Below are 22,985 nucleotides of genomic sequence, written 5' to 3'. Positions count from 1 at the left end.
TCTCCAGGATATATTCCCAGAAGTGGTATTGCTGGGCCAAATGGGAGCTCAATTTCTAATTTTTTGAGATTTGTCCATATTGTTTTCCAAAAGGGCTGAACCAGTCGGCTTTCCCACCAAAAGTGTGGAAGGGTCCCTTTCTCCCCATATCTGTGCCAACAGTGGCTGCTTTTCAACCTCCTCTCTTGGACAGGAAGTGGGGAAACACGTTTACCATAGATGACCATAAACAATTTCACTCAATTGAAAAACAATCTACAAAACCCCTTCTTTTCAAAAGAAAATAAATCAGAGAAATGCTGCCTTGCACATGCACATGGCTGATACAGGTTCAGTCCCTGGCACCCAATATGGTCTCCTGAATCCCACCAGGAATGACCCCTGATTGCAGAGTCAGGAGTAAGGCCACACTACCAGGTGTGGCCTGTGGCCAAAACAAAACAAAAAAGAGAAACAGGGGGGAAAAAAATGGGGGTAGGTACAAAATAACTCCTGATTCTCTTTTAAAACATTATATACTCATAGAGAACCATCATTAATATAGGTGAACCCAAAATTTCTTATAAATATAGCCATCAATTCATTTGCATGAGTTATTTCCATGGGAAAACTAAAGACACATTCACCCTCAACACATGATATGATTTTCAGTGGGTTGCCACTTAGGAGAGAGCAACATTTAGGCTTTTCTGATAAAACCTGAAGTTTATTCTCCAATTCAGAAAATTACAAAACTTAGCATATTGAGTCCTGTCTAAAATGCATCCAAGATTTTGTTTCTTGCATATATATGTACACACACCCATACATATATACACATGTGTACATACATATATGTGCATTAAAAAAACACCCAGCAAAAATCAAGATGCTATAGTTTTGTTAAATCTACATAATCTAACTTTTTTTTTAAAAAAAAGGATTAAAGAAAAACTTCAAGCTACCTTTAAACAAATCTCTTCATGGGGCTCTGAGCAATTTATCTACATATCCCTTAAGTATTCATCAAGCAGAAATATTTCTTGGCTGATAAGTAATGAAGTAGACAGGAGGTAAAACCAACTTATTACCATTCATTTGTATGGCTCTAACAGAAGATCCATTTGAGAGGAAGAAAAATACTGGAGATAGGAATTGCACTTCAGAAAGGAGGTGAGAAAAAAAGTTAATTTTTTCCTTTGGTCTTTAAAAACCTATCCTTTTTCTAGAGTTCTAGGGCCACCTAAACGAAGACTTCACCAACAGCATCTCAAGTGACAATTTACCTAATCAGTGTGGTAATCACATAGAAGATTCTATGTTTACTGACTGCACTAATCAAAAATCACTTTCCAAATGCAGCTAATTGGCAAGTTTACTGACTGAAGAGAAGTGAAACATCAGATTCTTTAGGCCGCGGAAACCAAATGCTGTATTCATGAGTACTCCTGGATGCACTTGATTTCAACAAGTTATCAGTACCCAGACAATTACTCAAACTAAAAACTGACATACAAGTGACAAATCAAACACCAAGAGTAAAAAACATGTAGCACTCAACACAGAGTTGGCATTTTGATCAAATGGCCTATCTTGCGTGTAATTTTGTACCACATGAAAAAAACAAAACAAAAAGCAACACCCCAACTATGATTCTAAGGACTAAGTAAAGGTTTACATACCAGATCTACTAAAATTCTTTCTTCTTCTTCCTCTGCTTCTCTTTTTGGGGGACGGTAGGGGGGAGCTACGAAGGCAGACCCGGCAGTACTCAGGGCTTACTGCTGGCTGGCTTGAGGGATGACAAGGGATGCCGGGGATCAAACCCAGATCAAGCCCAGGCAAGGCGAATGCCTTACCTGCTGTACTACTGCTCTTGCCCCATAATAAAGCAAATTATTTCTCAACAAAAAGCTTTCATAGTATTTCGTATGGTGGGCGGGGTGAGGGTGGGGGGATGTTTAACACATATACCTTATGGTTAAACTCAGTTCCAGCACTGCTAGATAAGGCCTGGAGACCCACAAATACTGAAGGTGCCATAGGTAAACTGAACACTGCAGGGGCTGAGCAGCACCCCATCCTAGCATTGAGCTGAAATGCTAGCCCAGGCGGGGCCACTGGACCCCTAAACACTATGTGGAGGTACACCTATTGCCAAAGCTCATTAAATATGGTCTATGTAAAATGGACGTTCTCCATACTTTTTGATGTTGTTTTGATTTTTCACTATGCAAACAATACTCAGGAACTATGCTCCCACCCTGGGGCTTGCACAGAGGACCATGTGATGCCATAGATCACCCAAGTCTCCAGCATGCAAAACTAAGCGTGTGGCTAGTTCTTTAAGCTACCCCAGAGTCCCTGTGCCATCGAAGCAATGAGGGAGTGCTGGCGAACACCTGCCTGGAGTCACAGGCCTTTAAGGGGCAGGGTTAGAGGCAGGGGCTATGTTCTCTGAACTACTCTCCACCACAGAATGCTACTCCATGTTTCACCCACACTTGTGATAATGGCTGAAGAGATTCTTCGTGTTATTTAATTCCGGGGAACTAGAGGAACTTCTAAGAAGCTGAAGGGTTTAAAACGGCAGAATCAGGAATTTGAAACTAGTTTCAAATTTTCAAAAAGTTTAGAATTAACATTACTACACATATCTAATTAAGATAAGAAAGAAAACTAATGTACTTAGCATATCCATTTTCTTTAAGCATCTTGACAAATTCATGGTTCATAATACACTTGAATCACTGTTCATCTAAAAACAAAAAAGGGTAATACTACTGTAACAGGTTTGGTGTCCCAAGAGAAAATAAGGAATCAGATACAAACCAGGCCAGGATGTAGACAGCTAATGAATGGGTACCTGTGACTGGAGAGCTAGGAGAATGTGGCACACCTGGGACCTGGACTTAGTGGGATCAGGCTGTCAGGCAGGGAACCGTTTCACCATACAATCAAGAACAGAGAAATCATACCAACTGACCTCTCAGATCATGAGGCATCGGAAATAAAAAATTATTCATAACAGATATGGAGGAAAATTTAAACGCCTGGAAATTCAACAACTTACTACTCAACAACCAGTGGATCAAAAAAGAAATCAGAGAGAATATCAAGAGATTCTTGAGAACAAATGAAAAGGCAGACTGGAAATGAAAAGGAACTACCAAAACCTATGCAAAAGTGGTGCTGCCCTTGTACACGGCTGACCTTGTTTCAATACCACGCATCTCGAGCCGTTCAGGAGTGATTCCTGAGCACAAATCCAGGACTAAGTCATGAGCACTGTCTAGTGTGCCCACCCCTCCCACCAAAAAGTTCAAAACAATGCAAGAGTTCATTAGGAAGAAAGGGCGCATATAAATAAACTAACAGCACAGCTGAAGGAGCTAGAAAAACACCAACAAAAGGAACTCAAAGCAAACAGAAGGAAATAACAAACTTAGAATGAATAAAGTAGAAACTAAACCAAGTCAGAAATGAAAAGGGAGATGTCACACCAATTACCAGAAAAACTCAAAGTATTAAGAATCCACTTTGAAAATCTCTATGCCATGAAACTGGAGAACCTAAAAGAAATGTATAAATTTCTGGACTCTCTAAAAGACCTATTTACAATCCGTTTTAAGCTTTCAAGTAGATGAAGAAACAGGAATCCTTCCAAACAGCTTCCACGAGGCAAGCATCGCCCTGGTGCCAAAAGCAGAGAGACATAACAAAAAAGGAAAACTACTGGCGTATATTCCTGACAAAGATACAAGCAAATACCCTCAATAAAATATTAGTAAAGTGAATTTAATAGTACACCAAAAAAAGATCACAGACCCTAACCAAATAAAATTCATTCTGGGGATAAAAGGATGGTTTAAAATAGCAAGTCAGCCGACTCTCAAAAAATTAGATATTGAATTCCCATTTGACCCAGCAATACCACTGCTGGGAATATATCCCAGAGAGGCAAAAAAGTACAATCGAAACAACATCTGCACATGTATGTTCATCGCAGCACTGTTTACAATAGCCAGAATCTGGAAAAAACCCGAATGCCCCAGAACGGATGACTGGTTGAGCAAACTTTGGTACATCTATAGAATGGAATACTATGCAGCTGTTAGAAAAAAGGAGGTCAAGAATTTTGTAGTTAAGTGGATGGGCATGAAGAGTTTCATGCTGAGTGAAATGAGTCAGAAAGAGAGAGACAGACATAGAAAGATTGCACTCATCTATGGTATATAGAATAACAGAGTGGGAGACTAACACCCAAGAACTGTAGAAATAAGTACCAGGAGGTTGACCCCATGGCTTCGAGGCTGGCCTCACGTTCCGGGGAAAGGTCAACTCAGAGAAGCGATCACCAACTACATTGTAGTCGAAGCCCATGTGGGGGAAGGGAGTTGCGGGCTGAATGAGGGCTAGAGACTGAGCACAGCGGCCACTCAACACCTTTACTGCAAACCACAACAGCTAATTAGAGAGAGAAAACAGAAGGGAATGCCTTGCCACAGTGGCAGGGTGGGGTGGGGGGGAGATGGGATTGGGGAGGGTGGGAGGGACACTGGGTTTACGGGTGGTGGAGAATGGGCACTGGTGAAGGGATGGGTTCCCGAACTTTGTATGAGGGAAGTATAAGCACAAAAGTGTATAAATCTGTAACTGTACCCTCACGGTGATTCTCTAATTAAAAATAAATAAATTAAAAAAAAATTTTTTTAAAAAAATAGCAAGTCAGGAATCAGCTTACCTAAGGAGGTAAAGGACCTGTACAAAGAAAACTACAAAACACTACTTCAAGAAATGAAAGAGGATACAAGGAAACATAAGCACATTCCCTGCTCATGGATTGGGAGAACTAACACTGTCAAAATGGTGATATTCCCCAAAGCATTATACAGATTCAATACGATCCCTATAAGGATACCCATGACATTCTTCAAAGAAATGGATCAAACACTCATGAAACCCCCACAAATAGCTAAAGCAATTCTTGGGAACAAGAAGATGGGAGGCATCCCCTTTCCCAACCTCAAACCGTACTACAAAGTGGTAATAATTAAAACAGCATGGTATTGGAACAAAGACAGAGCTGTAGACCAATTGAATACGGTTGAATATCCTTATACACCCCCTCAAATATATGATCATTTAATCTTTGATCAGGGAGCAAAAAATATAAAGTGGAGCAAGGAAAGCCTCTTTAACAAATGGTGCTGGCAAAACTGGACAGTTACATGCAAAAGAATGAACTCAGACCTCTGTCTAATGTCAAGCACAAAAGTCAGATCAAAACGAATTCAAGAACTCAATATCAGACTAGAATCCATAAGGTACATTGAAGGACGGCAAAACTCTCCATGACACTGAAGCTAAAGGTATCTTCAAAGATGAAATGCCACTGACCAAGCAAGTGGAAACAGAGATAAACAAATGGGACTATCTTAAACTATTAAGCTTCTGTACCTCAAAAGAAACAGTGACCAGAATACAAAGACAGTCTACAGAATGGGAAAGGTTATTCACCCAATATCCATCTGATAAGAGGTTAATATCGAGGATATAAAAGGCACTGATTGAACTCTACAAGAAGAAAACATCCAACCCCATCAGAAAATGGGGCGAAGAAATGAACAGAAACTTTCTCAGAGAAGAAATCCAAATGGCCAAAAGGCACATGAAAAAGTGCTCTTCATCACTGCATCAGGAGATGCAGATCAAAATAACAATGATATCATCTCATACTACAGAGACTGGCACACATCTAAAAGAACAAAAGCAATCAGTGTTGGTCTGATGTGGGGGGAAAGGGGCTTTCCTTCCCTGCAGGTGGGAATGCCTACTGGTCCAGCCTTTTTGGAAAACAATATGGACATTTCTCAAAAAACTAGAAATTGAGCTTCCATTTGACCCAGCAATACCACTTCTGGGAATATATCCTGGAGATGTGAAAAAGTACAGTAGAAATGACATCTGTACCTGTTATGTTTATTGCAGCACCATTTACAGTAGCCAGAATCTGGAAAAAACCTGAGTGCCTGAGAACAGATGACTGGTTAAAGAAACTTTGGTATATCTACACAATGGAATACTATGCAGCTGTTAGAAAAGATGAAACCATGAAATCTGCATAGAAATGGGTGGACATGAAGAGTATCATGCTAAGTGAAATTGAGTCAGAAAGAGAGGGACAAACAAAGAAGGACTGCACTCATTTGTGGAACATAACGGGAGAGTAACACCCAAGAATAGTAGAGATAAGGGCCAGGAGGATCGCTGCACAGCTTGGAAGCTGGCCTCACATGCTGGGAGAAAGGCAGCTGGGATAGAGAAGGGACCACCAAGTAAATGATTCTCGAAGGGCTCAGGATGGGAGGTGCATGCTCAAAGTAGACTATGGACCAAACATGATGGCCACTTAGTAATTGTATTGCGAACTGTAACACACAAAAGGAGAGAGAATAAAAGGGAATGTGCCTGCCACAGAGGCAGGGGGAGGAGTGTTGGTAGCGGGAGGGATACTGGGAATAATGGTGGTGAATGGGCACTGGTGGAGTGATGGGTACTCGATCATTGTATGACTTAAATGCAATCTCAAAAGTTTGTAAGTGAGGAAAAAATTTTCTTTCTTTCTGGATCACACCCGGAGATGCACAGGAGTTACTCCTGGCTCATGCACTCAAGACTTAGTCCTGGCGGTGTGCGGGGGACCATATGGGATGCTGGGAATTGAACCTGGGCCAGCTGTGTGCAAGGCAAATGCCCTACCAGCTGTGCTACCACTCCAGCCCCAGAAAAAAAATTTTTGAAATTTAAAAAAAAAAAATAAAAATCATATGACCATATTGATAGATGTAGAGAAAGCATTTGACAAGATCCTACACCCACTCACAACAAAACAAACAATTCAAAAGAATGGAAGCTAAAGACTCTTTCCTCAATACAATTAAAACGATTACCACAAGTCCTCAATAAACACCACACCATATGGTGGAAACAGAAAGCTACCTCTGAGACCAGATACGAAACAAGGTGGCCACTCTCACCACTGCCACTGAAGCCAGTATCAGAAGTCCTAGCCATAGCAATCAAGCAAGGAAAGAGATCTTAAGGGCTTACAAATGGAAAAAGAAGTCAAACTCACTATTTGTGAGTGACATGCTATTGTATTTAGAAAAACCTAAAGATTCTACAAACAAGCTCCTAGAAGCAATGGACTTATACAGTAAAGCACCAAGCAGTAAATTAATGTGCAGGAATCTATAGCCTTTTTAAAAATAAATAATAAAAAGAAGAGAAACTGGAAAAAACAAAACATTCACAATTGTGCCTCAGAAAATCAAATGCTTGATTCAGTTTTAAAAAGGAAATAAAAGACATTTTAAAAAGACAAACTACTCTTGAAATTCATATGGAATAAATAAACACCCGGGAGACAGCTCAGAGTCTGGCGAGAGCTCATGCCTCTCGAGTCCAAGGTCCCGAGTCTACGCCTCCAGACACATGCTCGGCCCAAACACCACAGGATGCAGTCCTAGTGCACCCGGAACCACTGGACTCCAGCAGCACTCCACTGCCAGGTGCTCCATAGCTGGGCTGAGGGTCACTAGAAGAGAATTCCTGGGCCTCTGAATACTGCCAGGGAGGCCTCCCCTCAATCAAATCTTAAAAGAAATAATCTTTTTAAAATCATCCAATTAGCAAGAATTTAAAAGGACAATACCCGTACCAAAGTGATAGTACAGCAGGTAGGGTGTTTGCCTTGCATGCAGTCGACCCAGGCTGAATTCTTGGCACTATAATGGCCCCGAGCACTACCAGGAATAAGCCCTGAGCACTGCTGGGCATGCCTTTCCCTACACCACCCCCAGCCCTAAGGGACACACCCAGTATTGGTGGTGACTGAGACATTACAGATTCTCATCTGCTGCTAAGAGAAAATGGCATAAATTATGTAGAGGTTAATATATGCTGCTAACCAAAAGTCTAGATGTGGCATATAGTTAAGGAAACTTATTAGGAAAAGAGCGCATTTGTGCCAGGGAGATAAATCAAATGCTAGAGGCCAGCAGAGAGCACCCAAGCACTGAGCTGGGAACAGTCCCTGAGCAGTACTGCCAGCTGTGTTCCAACACACACACACACACACACACACACACACACACACACACACACACACACACACACACACACACACACACACACACACACACACACACACACACGTTCATATTCTTTTCTCCCTCTCCCTCCCCTCTTCCCTCTCTCCAGGTTTAAAACTGAAATAATATGTTTGAAATAATCCATGAGCATCAAACAAAAATCTAAAAAATATTATGAACAGATTGACAATGATCTGAAACAAGTATGACATACAGTCCATGCGATTACAGCACAAAGGTACCAAAATTAGATACAACTGAAATTAAAATACTAGGTTTCCATTTTTAAAAAATTAGAAAAATCCTTTTGGCCCCGCTGCGGATCAAGCATGATGGAAGAGCCCAAAAGAGTGCCCTTGGACTCCAAGCAGCCCACTGAACTAATTCCGGCACGGGATCAGAGACCCCACGGCGGGCTGCGACAGTGGAAACCGGGCATTCCCCAATTCTTTTAACCTCTCTCTCTCAACCCCTTCCTCCCGAGCACAGCGCAGGGTCCACGGCTTTCTGAGCACAAAATGGAGACGCCGAGCCTCTCTCTAGGTTTCTCCATCTTATGAGCACCATAAAAGGGCAAAAGTTTGTAGTGATGTTATTTCTGGTTGTACTTTCCCTGGACTTTATACAGAAACCCAAAACCGCGCAGCCGCTGCCGCGCGACCTAATGTCATCTTAGCATCAGCAATATGTAATGGTTCCTTTTTAACGGGTCGGACTTTTGAGGGAGATCCTAACAAGAATAGTAAGTCTTCTGCTGAAATATTGAAGGCAATCAAAGTGGTAGCCATCTCTCTAGACTGGAAATATCCTTCTTTCTCGGGAAGAAACACGGCGTGGCGTCAACCATAGTGTGATGTCCATTAAGCAAACAGACCTGGTGGTGTGGGAATGGGATATAAGGGGAAAAATTATGTACATTGAATAGCGGGACGCTGGTGGAATCTCAAGCCGGAGCCGATACCAGCGCAAGACCTTTGGTTCCAGAAACTGCTTGCAGACACTCTACTAGTCTATCAACTAAGCCAGAGCCCCACGCCTGCTGATGACGGGAAATAATCATCCTTTTCGTTTTTTTTTTTTCCCTTTGTCAGGCAGCGTGGCGATTACTAAACAGGCATGAACTCGGTGGCGCGGGGCAAGGGGGGAAAAAGAAAAGTTATGTAACAAACAGCGGGACTTAATATCTCTATATTCTTAGCAATGGAGAACTATCAAATGCTTCCTTGGCAATAGGACTGTCTTTTTCTTTTTGGGGGGAAACCCCAGCAACAATAGTGAGTTATGTGTTGGAACATGGAATGTAATCAAGATAAAGCGTAAAGGAAGTGAAACTTATCACTTACAAGGGTGGGAACTGGGGAGATGGGAGGGGGCGGCAGGTATACTGGGGCACTTGGTGATGGAATATGGGCACTGGTGAAGGGAAGGGTGTTTGAGTACTGTATAACTGACATAATCCTGAGAACTATGTAACCCTCCACATGGTGATTCAATAAAATTAAAAAAAAAAATTAGAAAAATCACAGTTTAATCTTGAAGAAATTAGGAAAGAGTAAAAAGCAGAAATTAAATTGAAATAAAAAAATATAATGTGGGGGAAGTATCAACAAGAATGAAAATCAACACCAGCTCAACATGAAAAAAATGGAACACTATATCAGTAGACAGGCCCTAGAAACACCAATCCATTAGTTTTAGTTTTAAGTAATTTTTAGAGACTTAGTTTTAAGTAATTTTATTTTTTTGTTTGTTTTGTTTTTTGGGTCACACTTGGCGATGCACAGGGGTTACTCCTGGCTCTGCACTCAGGAATTACTCCTGGCGGTGCTCAGGGGACCATATGGGATGCTGGGAATCGAACCTGGGTCGGCCGCGTGCAAGGCAAACGCCCTACCCGCTGTGCTATCACTCCAGCCCCTTAAGTAATTTTATTAATGTGTACTATACATGTATAATTTCAGTAAATTTGAAATTTTAGAATGAACAATTTTACAGTATCTCCTGAGCCAGAGGAGATAGCACAAAGTTAACATGTGAAGGCTGAGGTTCAAAACCTAACAAACCTAATGAAAGCCAAAACAAGAAGTAACAGTACCCTAAATCTACTGAAGAATCTGAAACCTAGCCCTGGAGGAGAGTGAACAGGGGTGAAGTTGCTGCCCGAGTCTGCACCCTAGTGACATGTATTACTGCTCCTTAAGCAGACCGCTGGGCATCTCCTGGAGCAAAGAGCCAGGAGAAGCCCATGAACACCTTTAGGTGGGGCCCCCCTCTTTGACCCACTCCCCTTGCTCCAACATCAGGCTGAAGAGATATTTGGGCGTGGGTGGAATGGGGTGGTAAGCCGCTTGTTTTGCATGCAGCTAACCCAGTTCAATTCCCAGCAGTGCACAAGTCCCCCTAAGGCACCCGCTAAAGTGATCCCTGAGCACGGATCCAGGAGCAAGCCCTGAGTAACACCAGGTTGTTCCCCTCACCCCAATCGAAGAATTCAAATCCTGAGCCAGAGGAGGGAGCTTCTGAAGGCTGAGGTTCAGAAGCTGGCACCCCAGGATCCCCTGTGTAGCTCTGGGCGCACCGCCTGCACCGCCCCCCCTCCCCCAGCACTGCTAGAAGCAGCCCCACAGCACCACTGAGTGTGCCTCAAAAAGAAAATTAAAAAGATGCTATATGCATAATTAAAATGCTTTTCATGAAGAAATTTGAAGCCTAAAAGGATTCACCACTAATTCATTTTAGGACTAAGATACGAAGAATTTTTAGACTAACCCTTATAGAAACCAAAAATGTAGAACTCTTTCTACCTACCTTATTTTATGATACCCAGAGCAATGCAATCTCTAAGCTGATCTCTCATAATGTAGCTGAAACCCCCAACACATAACATACTGATACATCAAAGGTAGTGTCATACAAAAAAAGAACTATTATTCTAGTAATGCCAGGTCGGCTAAACAGTGGAAAATCAATCTCTGTAAATCACTTAACAGAAAAGGGGGACAGGGGCTGGAGTGATAGCATAGCGGGTAGGGCATTTGCCTTGCACGCGGCCGACCCGGGTTCAAATCCCAGCATCCCATATGGTCCCCTGAGCACCGCCAGGAGTAATTCCTGAGTGCAGAGCCAGGAGTAACCCCTGTGCATCGCCAGGTGTGACCCAAAAACCAAAAAAAAAAAAACCAGAAAAGGGGGACAAACCCCCACATTATTATCAACAGATGAAGGGAAAGCACTTCACAAAATTTGATGAATGAAAAAACGTGAAATAAAAAAGGAAATGTTTTCATTCAAACAAAGGTTATTTATAGGCAACAATAAAATCTATTGTTCTAAGACTAGAGGTTCCAGCCAACACTATTAAGCAAAAAGACTAAAGTCTTAAAACTTGGAAAATGAATTAATATAACTTTCATTATTTGTAGAAGACATGACTGTGTCTTGACATATTAAAAAGAATAATGAACTTTGAAATGAAATGAACTCATTAAGTTGTCTGTGTAAAAAATCAATACTTAAAGTAAGTACTTTTGTAAACAAGCAACTGAGAAGCCCTCTGTAGTGGCCCTGCGCAGTGGTGCTGGGACCCCACAGCAGTCTCCGGGACCACGTGATGCTGGGGGAGTCTCTTGATGGTCATTGTTTCTTACTTAGCCTAGAACATCCCAAATCCCTCCATTATCTCAATTTAAGTATCACTTTTTATTTTTTGCTGACTGTGATTTCTATAAATTTTTCACTCCTCCAGCACCAGAGAGTCACCTGAGCCCAGCAGAGATCACTCGTGAGCACAGAGATAGGAAGAAACTCTGAGCACATGTGTGTGGCCCATAAAACAGAACAGAACAGAACAGAAGCCATTCTGGGGATGGCAGCTCAGATGAGAGGACAAGGGTCTCTGCTTTGTATGTGGCCATTCTTGGTTCGATCCCTGCCACTACCTGGTCCCCAGTGCACCAAGAGTGATCCATGAGTAGGGAGCCAGAGGGCCAGTTGTAAGCACAGGTGGGTGGGACCCCAAAGCCAACACACATACACACACACTTAGAGAAGGGTGCAAATATAAGACAGAGATTTGACAAATGTCATCAGCATCTTGCTGTCCAGTTGTGCATGCGCCCTACCCCTAGCCCCCATGCTGCGATTTCTGATTGAACAGTAGCCAAGACCACCAGGAGAGGAGAAACAGGGGAGGTTATTTAAAAAGCCTTTAATTGAGGGACTAGAAAAGTAATACAGTAGGTAAGGTCTTGCATGTGGCTGAGCCAGGCTTGATCCCTGGCACCCTATATGGTGCCCTGAGCCCACCAAGTGTGATCTCTGAGAGTGGAGCCAAGCAAGAGTCACTGAGTATTGCCAGGTGTGGCCCCAAACACCCCCCGCCTCCCAAAAGAAGCATGCTTGAAATTTGGCACATAATTTATACGTTCTTTTTTTTGCTTTTTGAGTCACACCCGGCGATGCACAGGGGTCACTCCTGCTCTGCACTCAGGAATAGCACTCCTGGCAGTGCTGGGGGACCATATGGAATGCTGGGAAACAACCCGGGTTGGCCATGTGCAAGGCAAATGCCCTACCTGCTGTGCTATCACTCCAATTTATACATTCTTAATAAAAGAGCATGCATGGAGTTAAAAGATAAAAATGAAGATAAAATTTTAAATGGGTATATAAAAATCTGTAACATCTACCATTCAACTATTTTTCTCCCCTTTTGTACTAAAGTCAAAATGGCTATGCAATTTTTTATAGTTAACATTTCTGAACCACTTCAGTCCACAAAACAAGTGACAAGGTGTCTGGGTTTTTTTCTTTGGCTTTTTGGGTCATACCCAGTGATGCGCAGGGGTTACTCCTGGTTTATCCACTCAGGAATCATTCCTGGTGGTGCTGGGGGACCATATGGGATGCCGGGGATCGAACCTGGGTGGGCCGTGTGCAAGGCAAACACCCAACTAGCTGTACCACCACTCTGTCCCCAAGACTGTGATTTTCACAAAACCACAGGTTATAAGCATATTTTGACTTAAATATCTCTTTTGTTATCTAACATACAATTTGAATCAAGACAGTGATACTGCAAGGCCAGAGACAGTACAGTGGGCAGGGCGCTTGCTCTGCACGTGGGCATCCGAGGGTCAAGCCCCACTTTGCCAGGAGTGTCGGATCCAGAACACTGTAAATCCCCAGACAGAGAAAGTGATACTGTCATCTTTAAGTGATTCAAGTGGGTGCAGCTGCACATCTACGGTGCAACTGATTTGACTGCCTCAACACTTGTATGTATTTTCTTTGTGGTACCAGGGAATCAAACCTAGGTCCTCACCCCACAAGGCATGAATTCTATCACTGAGGGACATCCGTGGTCCCTGTATTCAAGACTAAATAGAAATTCATCCTACATACGTCTATGTTTATTTAGAAGCAAATTTATAATGACAACAAATCCAATTTATTTTATAAATATACCCAGTAAAGATAAAAATACCTGAATGATCAGTTTCCATACCATTTTAATTAAATATTTTAATTCAACTGTACCTGCACTGATGAAATAATCCTTAAGCATGATTAGAAACCAATATTTATTGTGCAATCTAATTAAACAAATAAAATAACCAATCACTGAAAACTTACTTGACATAAGCTTTGGAATCTGGGCTTGTCCTCTCAACAGCGGTCTGTATAAGTTTCCTTGGTAAGTGGCAGGCGGTGGTGCGGCATTGCTATACACACCAGTTCCTGAGCCTCTTGGCATAACATGGCTATAAAGACACCCCCAATTAAAAAAAAAATCATATAGCTATAACCATCAAATTATACTTGATACAAATTTAACAATGCTAATGCTGTTGTCTCTTTACAACTAGAAAGCTAATACAAATTTAAAAGATATCTAAGTAACAAAGTTCAAAGCAATATTCTATGGTAACACTGACAGCAAAAGTTCATTTGCTATGCTTACTTTAGAAAAAATATTTTTCTTTCTTTTGTATTGTATGTCTTCAACAAACCATGGTGTTATTATATTGTACTTTGTATATTGTACTTTGCTTTTTTCATATTGTTATACATTTTCTGAATCTTTTGTAGTCATTGTAATAATTATATTGTTGGCTCTCATATTACTACCACTTCTCTCATTGAATATTAGTATTATGAACAATAACGCACCAGAGGTATCTAAACATAATTTTGTGCAGCTCCTATTATTTTCTCAGAATATTTTCTAAGAAATAGTAATCTGAATCAAATTAAAAGTATCTTCAAGCTCAGAATTCTATTTAGAGGGGCTTCTAAGGTGCTTTCCAAAAGAGTAGAAATACTGCAATATAACTTAAGACTACTTTTTAAATTTGCAGTTCTTTTACTATGAGAAATAAAAACTCTGGACCTAGGGCTGTAACTTAAGTGGTGGAGAGCGTGTCTTGCTGGCACTGTTAGACATACTGAGTGTTGATCCTGGTAAGGCCGCTGTATGTATCCCTGGCAATAACAATGAACAACAATGAAGTGTGGAGAGGATGGGGCGGGTGGAGAAGGGGAGGGGGAGAGCGAGGGCAGAGAGAGAGTTAGAAAAAGGGTGGAGGAGACAAAGGAGAGGGGGAGAGAGGGGGAAAGAGAGGATCCTGAGAGGGAGAGAGAGAGGGAAGGAGAGAGAGAGAGAGAGAGAGAGAGAAAGACAGAGAGGAGAGAGGAAAAACTAATGACTATCCCCCCTGTTAGGGATATAATGGGTATCATTCCACATTTAAAAAGATAAAATCATGCTTTTTAGGGTAAAAAAAGAAAAGGGACCCTGAAGTGATTTTTGCTATATGAAATAAGGAAATAAAAGAATCACCAGATGGCTTTATTCATATATAGAATATAACTGAAGCAGAAAAACTGACCAAGAACCCCAAAAGTAACACCTAGACTCAGAAGGTACGGTATAATAGTAGAAGGGACAGTAAGGGGGGGTTAAATGGTGAGATGGCACTGGAAATTTGACAGTGAGTGCAGACTCTTAGTTACATATTAAATTGTAAGGCACAATTTACACAATTTACATAGAGGCGTAGAGGACCAGAGAGCTGACTAAACAGACTGGGCAGATCCTTCATATGTAGGCTCCACCCCAGGCACTGCATGATCCCCCAAGCACCACTGTGATTGACCCCCAGTACCTGAGCACCACGGGGTGAGAATTCCTCACCTTCAACCCTACTACAGCTTTAAAATTCTATGCTGCAGGACCTGTATGTATCAAAATAAGCCAATTAAGAAAAAAAAAAATAAAGAAAAAACCCAACCACACTAACAGCTTATTTAGAGCTTTAGAAAATAGCCTATTATACACATCTCTTAGTAATTCTCTAACAACATCATGAAGTCTGTATAACTAGCATTCCCATTTTACATTTAAAAAAAAGGGGGGGGAGATAAAGGGTTCCCTAGCTTAAAAAAAAAAAAAAAAACAGAAAAAAATGAACTGTTAGGATTTGAATCCAGACATTTAGAATCTAAAGCCATATTCTTAACCACTATGCAATACCATCCCTTATTACTGTATAAAATGCTAATGGTGATCTACTGCTGATATGTAATCCTGAAATTTTTTTTGGAGAGGTGGGGCTGGAGAGAGGAGTGTAGTCAGTGGTGCCTGCTTGGGGTACCATATGTAGTGATGGGGGATCAGACCCAAGTTGGCTATATTCCCTACCTGCTGGACTGTCTCGCTGGCCCTCCCATTTTGAATCTTAAAGATTTCCTATGAATTGCAGAAGAGAGCTCTGCAGAATGCCCTACCCCGGCGCCAGGCTGTCTTCACCGGGGCACCTCGGAAGGGTGCGGGTTGAGTTTCCCTCGCTGCCCCAAGCAGAACCCCAGAAGTCAAAAACCTCCAGAACCCAACCGCCACTATTCCCAAGGCCTCTCTCCTCATGCTCGGACAAGCCTCACCCAAGAGTGCACCGTCAGGAAAACCCAAATATGCGGGAACCTGTGACTGACATCTCCAAGCCCTCTTGGATCAGGACTGGGCCCCCTCCCCCAGGCCCCGTTTTCCAGAAGCTTGGCAGTCACACTCACAAACTGCCCCTAGCACTATGTAATCTCATCAACAGCCAAGATCCAGAGACTATAAACTAAAGCTCCCAGAAGAGAACTCAGAATTTCCTAGACATTATATTCTATCCATAACAAGGAATACAAAACAAATCATCTAGCATTGCCTTTTCGGCAGGTTTGAGTGATGGTGAGACTGGTGTCAAAATACTGAATGTAACCAAAGTAGAGAAAGAGTATGGGGGAAATTGTCTGCCACACACACAGGGGAAGGGTTGAAACAGGGGCAGGGGTGGGGGGAGGATTACTGGGGATTTTGGTGGTAGAGAGTGTGCACTGGTGAAACTTTGGCACCAGTGGCAGTTTGATGATTGTATGATCAAAGCTCAAACATGAAAGTTTTGTAGCTTTATCTCACAGTGTGACAAGAGAGTCTCTTGCCCGCATGCCTGGCTGTCTTCCCCAGGGTCCCTTGAAGGGGATGGGCTCCAGCTTCCCTCCCCACCCTGAGCAGAGCTCCCGGCGGCCGAAGACCACCGGAACCTAGCTACAGCCATGCTGGAGGCTCCTCTCTACACATTCGGACAGGCCTCACGCATGAAGGTACCGGCAGAGGAACCCAGGAGTGTGTAATTCTATCAATGGTCAGCACCCAGAGACTTAAAAGCAAGCTCCCAGAAGTAATATCTTTAGTCTTCTTCTCCCTCTGGGAGAAACTGGCAAGCTTCTGAGAGTTTCCTGCCCCCATGGGACAGCCTTGCAAGTTTCCCATGGTGTATTCATATGCAAAATCCAGTAACAAGCTGGATCTCATTCCCCTGACTCTGAAGAGCCCCCAGTGCAACATGGTTAGGAGGGCCAAGTTGAGATACACTTCTAAGATCTCAGGGAAAGGACGAAATGAGATGTTACTGAGCCCGCCCGAGAAATCGGTGATTAACGGGATACTGTGATACTGTGATCTCACAGTGAATCAAAAGAATGGGGAGGGGGGGAGGAGAAATAATAATAATAAAATAAAGTTAACATTCAGAATAGAATTTAAAAAAAAAAAAGCACAGCGGGTAAAGCTTTTGCCTTGCACGCGGCCAACCAGGGTTCAATTTCTCCTTCCCTCTCAGAGAGCCAAGCAAGCTACGGAGAGTATCCCGCCCACATGGTAGAGCCTGGCAAGCTCCCCATGGTGTATTCGATATGCCAAAAACAGTAACAACAAGTCTCACAATGGAGACGTTACTGGTGCCCACTCAAGCAAACTGATGAACAACGGGACGACAGTGCTGACAGTGCTAATGTGGAATTCATGCCCAACTGAATCAGCTTAATCAATGGCTGAATAAACTAAACAGCAGTACTCCGACATTACTTAAAAAAAAAATTTCCATTGAAATGGAGATACCTGCTTATGAGTTATCATTAATTATAATAACTCATTAATACTTCCTCTGATCTATTGCCATTCTTTATGTTTGAATATTTCAGAAGTGGATTTTTTTTCCTGTCACTATTTTTATCCCAGATTCACCTGCTACTGTTTCAAAGCTCCTTCTCTATGGCTTGGAAAAGTAGAATTAAATAATTGGTGCAAAGGAAAAAACAAAAAATAGAAACAAAAACTGACAGAAGAGACACAACCAATGAACATGACTTAGCATCATGAAGAAATGCAAATCCAAGTAATAATATTAAGCATAAAAGTCCTGGGAGATTGGTGACTTTGTGTACTGTTATGCTGGTTAGAAACTGAAACACTCTCCTTACATACATCAAACAGTCAAGAATTCCACGGGAGGAACCAGATATTTCAGCAGGTAAAGTGCTTGCCTTGCATACGGTTGACCCAGGTTTGATCCCCGGCATCCCATATGGTCCCCCATGTACCACGTGGGGTAATTCCTGAGAGCAGATCCAGGAGTAACCCCCGAGAATCACTGGGTGTTATCCAAAGACAAAACCAAAATATTTCTGAGAGTTGAAGCCAGAGAAATAGCAAAGCGGGGACGGTGCTCCCTTTCATACCTCAAAACTCGACTCAACCCCCAGCACCTTGTCTGACCTTAAGGCCCCCAGGAGTGAGCCCTGAGCAGGGGGCAACGAGTAGCCCTAAGGAAAACTGGGTAGAGACCAAAAACGAAATCAAAGAGACAAAAAGACAAACACTTTCTTCTGAGGGTGAAGAAAGTATTGTTTTCTTTAACTGTAAGGAAGTAAGTAAAACCCAAGGAGGAAATACTGGAGTTTTCAAGCAACACACATATAAACACATATATAACACATATATAAAACAGTAAAATACCAAGAAAACAAAAGTAAATTTTTTAAATCTAAAGAAAAGCACAAACGTGTCAGATTCATTAAGATATCTTTAAAATTACTGTGCCTGTTTGGTGTCTTACTCTCTGCAGCATCACTGCTATGTATACAGCAGTGAGAGAAAACAAAGGCTGGAGAACCACCACTCACCCCAAAGTCCTGAATGCCGCCTGATCCAGATGCACAGGCCGTCGATCTCGATTAAAGCCCAGCTGGGGCTTCCACTGCCGTCCATTGCTGGATTTCTCCCAGTCACCAGGTTTCAGAACTGGTGCTGGTTTTCTAACCATTTGAAAACACAATAGTTACACAGGTGAATATCATTCATACAAAACAATCTCAAATAATGTGTATTTTCTAAGTGCGAGTTTACCTTGCTCCTGGAAGCATTACAGCTTTAAAAATGAAATCTTCAGCGAACTGTGGGTCTTTAAAATTAATACTAGAAAAAAAGAATACACACTTTTAAGATTTTATTGTATTAGCCTGACTTAACTACCATGTAAAATAACCATTTTTCATATTCAAGCAATAAATTCTTCTCTAAAAACAATGAAGTGAAAGCTTTGCTAAATTGTTATAACAATAACAAAAAATGTTTTAGAGGGCTGGATACAGCAGGAAGGGTGCTATGCCTTGTACATGCTGACCCAGGTTCAATCCCCAGCATTCCAAATGGGCCCCTAAATACTGCCAGGAGTGATTCCTGAGTGCAGAAGTAAACTCTAAGCACCACGAGGTGTGGCTCAAGAAGAAAAAAAAGAAGTCTTAAATCTTTTATTCTGTTCAGATACTCTTCTAGCATCTTAGAGATTAGCAATAAAGAGGCAAGCATCAACAAAAACATTTGCAAAATCAAAAAACGAATCCTAATAATCTGTGACACAAAACACTTGCACTTGCCCAGTTTGAAACTGGTATCTTGCTCCACTACTGGGTTTCCCACAATGAAAGCTACACAAAGGTTAGCAGGCACACGTGAGGCAAACTGGAGAAAGCCTGTAAGGGCCACCTTGAACAAAGGAAGCTCGTACATGTGCTACGTGAGCCCATGTGCTGCCTGCGTCCACTTGGCCGAACACATGTGTCCCCGAGCACAAACAGCGCCCGTCCCTCCTTTCGAGACGTGAACACTGTGTCCTAGGAGAAGCCCGTATTCTCTCTCGGACACACTACTCTCTTCCCCTCTCCTCCTTCCTAAAAGCCTCTAAATAAAATGTTTTATACAAAAAAAAAAGAAAAGCTCAGACTAAATACTAAGTTTTAAGCTACATCAAACAACTTTTGGGGTGTTTGTGGTGGTGTTAGTATGAATGAGCACGTGCCTATTCCCAGGGCAAAGTATACCGACTTCTGTATCAATAATGCCCAGGACTGATGATGTGCCAGGCTTAGAGTTCTGGATGTCTATTACTTTAGTAGTCTTATTGCTGAAAAACTATACATTCTAAATGTATAAATAATAGTGGACACCTAGAAGAAATTATGGTCATTCCTAAATATCCTCAACTGAGATTTTTAAAAATTTCATAATGACCTGAAAAATATATATATAATAGACTAACCACTATTCATCAAAAGGTTATCAGTGAAATGTCCTCTGTGCAATCCTCTTATTTGTAAGCTGCATATTCTAAAATTTCTCCAATGACTACCAATTACATAGGCATAATGATCTGGTTGCCATTTTACATGACTTTCTCTTCACATACTGCCACTTTAAGATATTTTTGTTCCAGGACTTAACTTTATGTGTATTATGTGTGTGTGGTGGGGGTGGGTGGGGAGAAGATGAGATGGTAAATATGTATGTGTAGCTGGGGATCACACACATATATGTGAGAAATGCATCTAACTACTAAGTTTCATTCCTGAATTTGGTTACTTTGTTCTGGTTTTAAGACCACACCCGAGAAAGCCAAGATCTGGCTCAATGCTCAGGGTGGAGGCAAGGTCCAGGCAGCACTAGGTTTCAAACGAGGGGGCCTCCTTCATGCCCTCCAGCCCACTGAGCTAAGTCCACTGATTAACTATGTATATTTTAAGTACACAAAATCCAGCTTCATTTATAATAAAAATGCCATGAGCTCAATAATCGCTGAACAACACTTCATTTACTCAATCTGTTTCCCTTATAACTCAGACTTCTCTGCCAATGGCCTTTACTTCAAATATCCTCTACTGAGCAAGGCAGCAAAGGGCAGGGCAAAGGGTAGTAACAGGCAATGTGAAAAGTTTAAGTGGGTACCTGAGAAAACAGCAATTAAGTATTTGGACTTCCTTTAGAGCTTTGAAGATACAATGAAAAGAGAGAAAACAGATTTAAAAGGAAAAAAATAATGGACTTTGAGTTTCGACAAGAGTTTCAAAGCAGATGCCTGTGCGTCTCACCAAATTACCAAACAGACTCTAAGTGTCCACTACACACAGGTGGCAGGGTAGGAATGGGTGTGAACGCAGACCAGGCAAAAAACCTGTGTCCCCCTCAAAAAGGGAGACAGGAATTTTTGATAACACAACTTATATGTTATTAATATGAATACTTAATCAGGTGGTGGGCCAGGTAACAACAGAAACAAATCTAAATCAAAACCATTGAATGCTCATGTCTTCCACAAGAATCTCTGAGTGAGTGTTGGCCAAACGCACCTGGGTATGGGGAAGGTAGAAAGGAGTTTTTATACTAGGACACAAGGAAAACATTATCTAAGACCCTAGCAAACAGAATTGTTGTAAAGCTTAAGAAAATAGTTAATGTGGGACAGAATGGGTTATAACACAACAGAGGAAATGAATGGAACACAAACACAAAAATGGGTCTAGATGGAGACCAGTTCATTTGGAGAAGCTTTTTGCCAGCAAAGACATAGGAGAGAAATCAGTACTATAAAAATGTTACCTGGATGACTATGTTCTCGAAATATTAAGATAAAGTGAATATATTCTCATTCAGGATTAACAAGTACCATTCTCAATAGAGAACACAAACTGATTCTTCACATGCAACAATGCTTTAAGTTCTCATGGTTCGATTCCTAGGTAGGTCAAAACTCTACTGAGGACCGAATTAGTGTGAAAAGGCCTATGATCAGAAGGGGCAATAAGAGGCTGGTCAAACTGTGTTACTGTTGTAAATGGCTTGCTCTGACCACAAAGTGAAGCCACCTAGAGTTTTAAGAGATTAGGACTGGAGAGATTATACAGCAGGTAGGGCATGTGTACATGGCCAGCCCAGGTCTGATCCCTGAGTGCAAAGCCAGGAGGAGCAAGCCCTGGGCACCCAGAGTACAGCCCAAAAACAAAAACAAAACAAAACAAAACAAAAACTGATCAAAGATGCAACCAGAAAGAACCTCCTAGCAGAAGACTAAAGGAGAGCAGAGGAAAAGAAGAGATGCAAAGTTAATTACACAGTCTAGTAAAACCACCAACATATATGTTTGAGGTAGGAATGTTGAGCAAGTAAAAATGTTAGAAACCGGGTATGAAAATCACCATCTGGTCAAAGCTCAAGAAGACCTGCAAGTCATACAAAGAAAGAGCTGGAATGAAAAAAATGAAGCAAATAACTAAGGTGACAAGCTCTCAGGAAGAAAAAATAACCCCAGAGTTGTCCAGGGTACCCAGAGGGGGCGGGTAAGCCCAGCATCTACCCAACAGGCCAGGCAGCTAACACCCTCCATACTCTACAACTGCTGCCATGCTCCTGCTGGGGCTCCACTACTCATCCAGAGCCTCATCCAGAAATGAATCTGTTGAAAAATTCAGGTATGAGGATTTTGTGACTGAAATCTCCAGGCTTTCACGGAGTTGGGAATGGGCTACCTTCCCCATCTCCCTGTACTACAAGAAGTCCTGGTACACACACACAGACACACACACACACACACAGACAAACACAAAGAGACACACACACACACATACACACACACACACACACTCTCTCTCTCTCTTAAAAATTTAACTCCAGCTGTCATCACCCCATTAAAATTTTGGGCTTCCTGGAGTGGGGCTATATTCAAGGCTATGTGACACTTCAAACTCTACAACACTTAGCAAAAGTAGCACACAAGATTGGATGGGATGTAATGTAGAAGATATCCAATCTCAATTAACAAAATATCAACACCGAAGCCTCAACCGCTAACTACATCTTAGTAATCTTTATACAAAGGTTTAATAGCTCCATGGTGAGATACACATCCTCACTTTCTTCTGAGGAAAACATTTTTTGATCATTCTTTTAGCAAATTATAATAAGCAACTTAAAATAAATTATCGAGGGTCTGCTATCTGGGCAGGCTTAAGGAGTGGTTGGGAAAATTGGGGATAGTGGTGGTGAGAAGATGCAATGGTGGTGGGATCTGTGTTGGTTTACTGGATGTCTTTACATCATGAACAACTTTGTCAACCACAGTGTTTACATAAGATGTAAAGGGAAAAATTTAATTTTTTTTTTTTTAAAAGAGGGGGAAAAATAGTCTCAGGGTT

General features: G+C 41.8%; 1 protein-coding gene and 1 pseudogene across 1 annotated transcript in view; both read right to left on the bottom strand.

Annotated features, from left to right (window-relative positions):
- Positions 1-22,985, bottom strand: part of LOC129403439 (uncharacterized) — a 575,036-nt pseudogene that overhangs the window by 118,952 nt on the left and 433,099 nt on the right.
- The window catches only part of XRN2 (5'-3' exoribonuclease 2), a 94,747-nt gene that overhangs the window by 11,519 nt on the left and 60,243 nt on the right, over positions 1-22,985 (bottom strand). The window contains 3 exon segments of the mRNA XM_004614413.3: positions 13,770-13,897; positions 18,645-18,776; positions 18,868-18,936. Of these exon segments, the coding sequence (XP_004614470.2) occupies positions 13,770-13,897; positions 18,645-18,776; positions 18,868-18,936 (329 nt within the window).

The sequence above is a fragment of the Sorex araneus genome, chromosome 3 (assembly GCF_027595985.1).
Source record: "Sorex araneus isolate mSorAra2 chromosome 3, mSorAra2.pri, whole genome shotgun sequence".
NCBI lineage: Eukaryota > Metazoa > Chordata > Mammalia > Eulipotyphla > Soricidae > Sorex > Sorex araneus.
Note: the sequence above shows the minus strand (reverse complement) of the source record. Positions and strands in the feature narration are given on the sequence as shown.